Source organism: Pelecanus crispus, chromosome 8 (genome assembly GCF_030463565.1).
Source record: "Pelecanus crispus isolate bPelCri1 chromosome 8, bPelCri1.pri, whole genome shotgun sequence".
Taxonomy (NCBI): domain Eukaryota; kingdom Metazoa; phylum Chordata; class Aves; order Pelecaniformes; family Pelecanidae; genus Pelecanus; species Pelecanus crispus.
The window spans coordinates 43,645,026-43,651,169 of record NC_134650.1 but is presented as its reverse complement, the minus strand read 5'-3'; the positions used below and the strand labels follow the sequence as shown (position 1 = coordinate 43,651,169).

The 6,144-nt window shown below is 44.5% G+C and overlaps 1 protein-coding gene across 1 annotated transcript; it reads right to left on the bottom strand.

Annotated features, from left to right (window-relative positions):
• Positions 1-966: 966 nt before the first annotated feature.
• Positions 967-4,601, bottom strand: LOC104035480 (arylamine N-acetyltransferase, pineal gland isozyme NAT-3). Its single transcript, XM_009488800.2, has 2 exons — positions 4,570-4,601; positions 967-2,663 (listed from the first exon to the last, which is right to left on the bottom strand). The coding sequence occupies exon 2, from the start codon at positions 2,654-2,656 to the stop codon at positions 1,784-1,786; it is 873 nt and encodes a 290-aa protein (XP_009487075.1). The 5' UTR covers positions 2,657-2,663; positions 4,570-4,601; the 3' UTR covers positions 967-1,783.
• Positions 4,602-6,144: the final 1,543 nt, after the last annotated feature.

The window sequence follows — 6,144 nt, the reverse complement described above, 5'->3', positions numbered from 1 at the left end:
AAAGGAACCGGCAGAGCCCTTTCTAGGTGTTGCCCGTGTCTGTGTTCCCACAAATGATGGAGCTTCTTGGCTCTGCCATGGACGTCCTCCTGCCCCACACCTCTGCGAGACCTGGGCAGGCTTTTACCTGCGGCCCAATGCTCTGCCCCAGCTGCCAGGCTGCTGCAAGGAGAAACCCACCAGGTTTGTTCAGCCTGCCACTAACGTGGGGACCAAAGAAGGGTACAGCTTGCAAACAAGCCAGATCCTGGGACAGTTTCTTCTGACCATCTGTGTTGCAAACTGCTGGTCCACACTATAAGCAGCCCCTTTTTCTTCTGCCAGCCCCTACAGCGACAGTCATTAGGATGGGGCAGCCTCATGTGCTGCACACATGCAGCAGCCAAACACATCTGGATGTGTTTGACTCTGGGAAGACAGGGATTTGGGGAACTCAGTGTGTCTCTCTGAAATACATTGTGAATGTGCAGAATAGCTTTTATTAACTATAAATTGCTAGTTATAGAAAGGTACACCTATTGCATAACAAATAAAAAAGGGTCAGCGAGTTATTGTATTTTTAAAAACCTTAGCTGCAAATTATTAGTACATACAAATAATCAGGACAACTGTAGTGATTAATGACATTTTTTACTTTGGGGATACACGTTGTAATTTGGGGGAAAAAACAAAACCCAGCTGAATGGTTCTACTTCACAATTCTTGATTTTTTTATTTAATTGTAATTCACTCATATCATTTACTTAATTATAAGTGCATAGTTGTAATGCTTCCATGATTTGTACATAAAAGAACATCAAGCATCATCTCAAAGGGCAAAGTGATTACATTTGAGTAATTTCTCATACTAAAAATCTTAACCTTTAGGTATCTGATTAAGATTCATCGTTTCTCCTTATATCAATATAATTAGTATCGCTGCAAACACATCCTCAGTAGAACAGGTATGTTTCAGAAAAATGTGTTTGAGTTCAGTCACAATAATTAATGTGCAATAATATTTGGAGAAAAGTAGCACTTTTATGAGAGAACCATGTATTCCCAAGCAGACCACTGCTGGGTAGGAGCAAACAAAATGCATGGGAGATGCTCTCAGTTCAAAGAAATACTGCTTTTTGGTTATATCACTGAGAGAACAGCAGTCATGTAAAGTCTGAAACAAGACAGAATTGTCCACTAATAATTCTCATCATCAGTTTTAGGCCATAAATAGCCCGTCCGTAAGTATTCGCACAGTGCGGCAGAGGCGTGGGACAGTCCAACTGCCGTGTGAGAGGGTGTTGTGGATGCAAGACCAAAAAGGACAGGCTTATGGCTTAACTGTAGCAAACTCAGCACTGGATGTCTTTGTTTTTCTGGCTATTAAATTCCAAAAATAATATGGTATTCATTTAAGAGGTGGGTATGATTTTCCCCAGGTGGCAGCACAAAGTAATAAAGAAAGAGACATACAGCTCCATCACTCTGCCCTGCTACTCTGGGTGTATTTGGAAAAGCTTTTAAGAGATGAAAGGAGTAGGGAATGGGCAGAGTCTGCTTCCAGCTAAGCACAAACAGAAGGAGAGCGATTTGATTGAGCTAGAAAGAAATTATTTGTACCCAAACCAGAAAGAGATGCAGGAGCAGTTGTGAAAATCAATTTCTTTTCCAGATCCGTGCTAATATGTTCTGCCTTATACTCGTGTAGATGGAAAAAGAAAGCTTAACCTTTAGATGCTCGTCAGAAATAGGGTGAAGGATTGCATGTAATGCCACTGGATTGAATTATAATTCAGGCAGTGAGTTAAAACATAGACAACCTGCTTGTATTGACAGGTACCAATTTCTTGTCTAGTGTTATATTGAATTTCTCTTTCAGTGTTTTCTCTATTTCTTCATCTGTAAGCATTCTGATTTCCACCAGATCCATATTATCCTTATAATTGTACTTCATCTCTGTAAGTTTCCACCCCACCAGAGCCCGGATGCCGTCGGTGGTCTGCAGGCTGCAGAAAGACTTTGTCACAAACAGCGAATTCGGCGCTGTCTGCAGGTGGGTGTTGCAGGTTCTGAACTCTTCGATGTCTCGTGGCTGAAGGGTAAAGAGATAAATCCGACGGCAAACTTCTTTTTCCACATTATGGGAAGTGGAGTCGCTTTGGTTGAGAACCCGCTGCTTCCTTTTCACCTTCTCAAGGTACCAGACCCCGCTCTCCTCCAGGAAGCGAAAGACCCCAGGAGTCTGTGGCTGGTCTGTCCCCGAAACCAGCTCCATTGGCTGCCACATCTGGTAGACCATCCCAAACCCACCATCCACAATGTAGGATTTGTCATCAAGCACCACTTTTAGCAGCAGATGATCCATCTCATCCGCATATGCATCGTATTCTGGGACAAAAACTCTCGATCCCAGAAGGGTGACATCGTAGCCAAGGGTTTTCAGGACCCAAGATAAAAGATAGTTGTTTTCCATGCACCAGCCCCCCCGTTTCTTCTTCACTATCTTCTTGTAAGTTGCTTCCAGGTCCAGCTCAATGCCTTCCCCACAGTGGATGCTGAGGTTTTCAAAAGGGACCGCTTGGATGTGGTGCTGGAATATATCCGTCAAGGTAGCCAGGTCCATTTTATCATAGGAGCCCTGGTAAGAAATTCTGGTGAAATACTCCTTGATGTCCATGCTACCTCTGAGAGAAGAGTGAAAAAAAATAATAGGTTGTGTCAGAAGTGATGGAAGGATCTTCCCCATCCCTTGAAATGGGGCACTCATCAGTATGGGCGGCCTGCTCAGAAAGGAGCGGGATTTGACTAATGGCCCTATCAAAGGCAGCTGAGCATGAGTATTAGCACCGAGGGAAGCCAATGGGACACTGCTGATGAGCACAAATGTTATTTTTAATTGTTTCTTTTACAGCTGTGGCGAGGGGCTCCAGCTGTGCTAAGCACATTTCAGTAGAGAGTTCCTGCCCAGCAAAGCTACAAATCTCCGTAGGAAGGAACAAAGACAGTAGCAGCATTGTTTCCCCACTAGAAATTATAGGAACTCAGACTCTCCAGATCTGAACTGCTTTACTTGTGGTTTCACTCAACAAAGCGGAAGCAGAAAACAAACCCTCCCACCCTTGCAGAGCAATCCAGAGCCTCCTGTGCAACCAAATCCGAAATAAATCTGCCTTAACATGGTATTTCCTTCATTATTTAGGCAGCCTGGCATGAGCTGGTCTCACCTACTCCTGCTCTCTGTGCTGGCGGTAGCAGACGTGACCTGGAGTGCAGAAGGGGCTTTTTAGGGCAGAAAAGGCTGTGGGAGGGTTTTTGCTGCATCTGCTGTGATCCAGCTCCCTGCAGCGTGGTCCAGCTCCTGGCTCTGCTGATCACAGCCCTACATCAGCAGCAGGAGGAAACCAAGGTCTGGGCCAAAACTGCAAGTTTTCAGGGGGCGTTACATTTTCTGATGTCATTTTTGGGATGCATTTGCTCTTTCAACTCGTCCTCTCCCCAGCGGTGGGTGGCTGCCTGTGGGTAAGGGACCAGGCATCGCCCTCCCCATCCCAACCACAGCAGAAGGGCTCAGCAGGAGGCTGTGTTTCATGAGCACGGGGGTGGAAAGCAGCTTGAGCCCTCCCAGCCCTTGATGGTAAGGAAACAAGAAAGCCAAATACTTTTGTTATTCCTCCCCAGACACCACTGAATTCCAGACATCTCTGAGTACGGAGCAATGTTGTTCAGATTATTGACCCAAGAGGTCCCAAAATGTTCTCAAATTCCTGTGTACGATTCTTAAGGAAAAATTGTAAGAAAAAGTCCAACTGTTCCAATAGGATTAAATTCTCAATCTGGTGAAAAATGGCACACACCAAATTGCATGGGAATTTTAGAAAGATATTTTCAGTATATAAACAAAGCAATGAAAATGAAAAATTTCCATTTGGTGTAATATCCTGGCAGAAACAGAGGGTGTCCCCATCTGGCTTCCCACATTTCCTAACCTTTAGGGTAGAAATGTTGCATAAATCTGTAACATCATGGCCACTGCCATGTCTCTGACATCCAGCAAGCAGCCCTGAATGATCCCACGTGGGGTTAAAAGCATCAGGTTATTATTATTCAGGGGATTCTCTTTATTCAGCTTTTGGCTCATTCTTAAGCCCCAGAACTACAACTCTATTCATTTTTGAAAACTTGGCAGAAACTTAGTTCTTGCTGTGTGAACTTTAAACCAACATCACCAGCAATGAGCTGGTTTTCCCTTTCTTTCACTTTGCCACAGCAGGCAAAACATGTATAGTAGTAACTCTTACTTAAAGAGAAAATGATGGTGTGGGGTTTTTCTGTCTGTCTGTCCATCTCTTGCGGGCGTTTATAAGGCCCTTTAAACTGTGGTATCTGAAATAAGTCAGATGGCACTAATGCCCAATCTGCTGAAGGCTGATAAATGAGTAAACAAACCAGTGTATCTATTACACCAAGCAGCTGAGCGTTCCCCCTCTGCCGTTACACCATTTTCTGCTGTGTTTTGTCTACAAACAGATTTAACTTCCTGGTTAGGGAGCGCTCAGCTACCAAGGTTCGGGGTTTAAAAAAAAGGCTTACCTGAAAAATCAGTTCAACTGCCAATGTATCTCGAGTTTGGCAGGGATGGCTTTAGGCTACAGCAAGTGCTGCGGCTGGCTGTCCTGTACCTAGCACAGACAGGGCTTGAGGACTGTTCTCCAGCTCCTCTTCGGGGGAATGTCTTGTCCCTCAACTTGCTTTCACCCGCCTGTCAGATTGCAAAAGCTGGGAAAAAAAAAAAAAGAAAAAAAAAAAAAAAGGGGTGGAGCATAACAGCTGTAGTGACCGAGCAAAACCAACAGCACTGACTCAACGTGCATGCAAAACTTGATTGTTACTAGAGCACAGGCTGCTTTGCATTTTCACTTGTTTCCTGCTTTTGGTAGGGGCTAGCTTGGCTATGACAAAAAGGGTATATTTTTATTTCAGTAGCTTGCTGAATGCACGCATGTAAAATTTTTTCCCAGGTATTATGTTACTATTTGTTTGGAAACGTGGGGAAGAAATCTTGCATGCATTCAGTCTGAGAAGGTTTTTGCACTGTTTCTGAAAAGCAGTAAGATTTTGGCACAGTAATTTGCACCTGCAACCCCCTTGCCCCCATCAGCACACATAAGAACTTCAGCACTGCCTTTGCTTAGTTTGCTCTCTATGACTTATGTGCATTTTTTTATTACAGTATATTTCAGAGAATGTAAGAAAGTACTGGGACAGCAGCGTGTCTTTGGTCTTTGCCCACAAGCAGCACCCGAGGATGTCGTGGTGGTGCAGATGCTATTGGCAAAGTGATGACTGGAGTACTAACACATAGGGAGCTCCATCCTTCCGGTGTGTTTCATACTGCTTTTGTATGTACAAATTTTGCTTGCATTTTGCCAGGCTAACTCTTATTAATTCTCTCGTATATACAGCTGGATTCTCTCTTGTTAGCTCCCCAACAGTAGTTCCAGTCCTTCACATTTAGTATCAATGGCAAGTTTCATTCAAACACTGATTTACTGGAATAATTAGCAGAGATAATATATCAGACCAAACAGAGATGTCTGTGGTAACGCATCACACAGCTCCACTCCCATATCAAAATGTGGCTCTTTATCATCCCATCAGTGGCTGGTGTTTGATCCCACAAGCGAGAACTGATGCCCAAGCCGAGAGGCGCTGAAGGTAATGGATTACCTGCCCTCATCGGGCTCCTCTGGGCAGATGCAATTTGGTACAAAGAGAAAGTTCATATTCCTGGGTGGATTTTGCTGTACGTGGAATTATCCCTTCTCTTCCCACAGGCTAAGAGCCCCTCATTTTGACAAGGAGAAGCCGAAAGCCGAGCAGGCAGACCCACAGACCTGGTGGGAACCGTACTGAAAAGAAGCCCACAGACCCGTCACTGTGCAATGTGCGAGCAGACCTGTCTGTGCTCTTTGACCAGAGTCATTTGGGACCACAGATGGTGCCAGAAGTGGACATTTGCCACGCTCCCTTGGGCAAACATGTGAAGTGGTTCAGGATCTGTTCCAGCTAACTTTGGGGTCCCATTAAAACACAAGTGTTTTCTAACCACATAGGAGCAAACCCCATTTCTCCTGGTACTGTGATACTCAGCTTTTCTCAACTCTT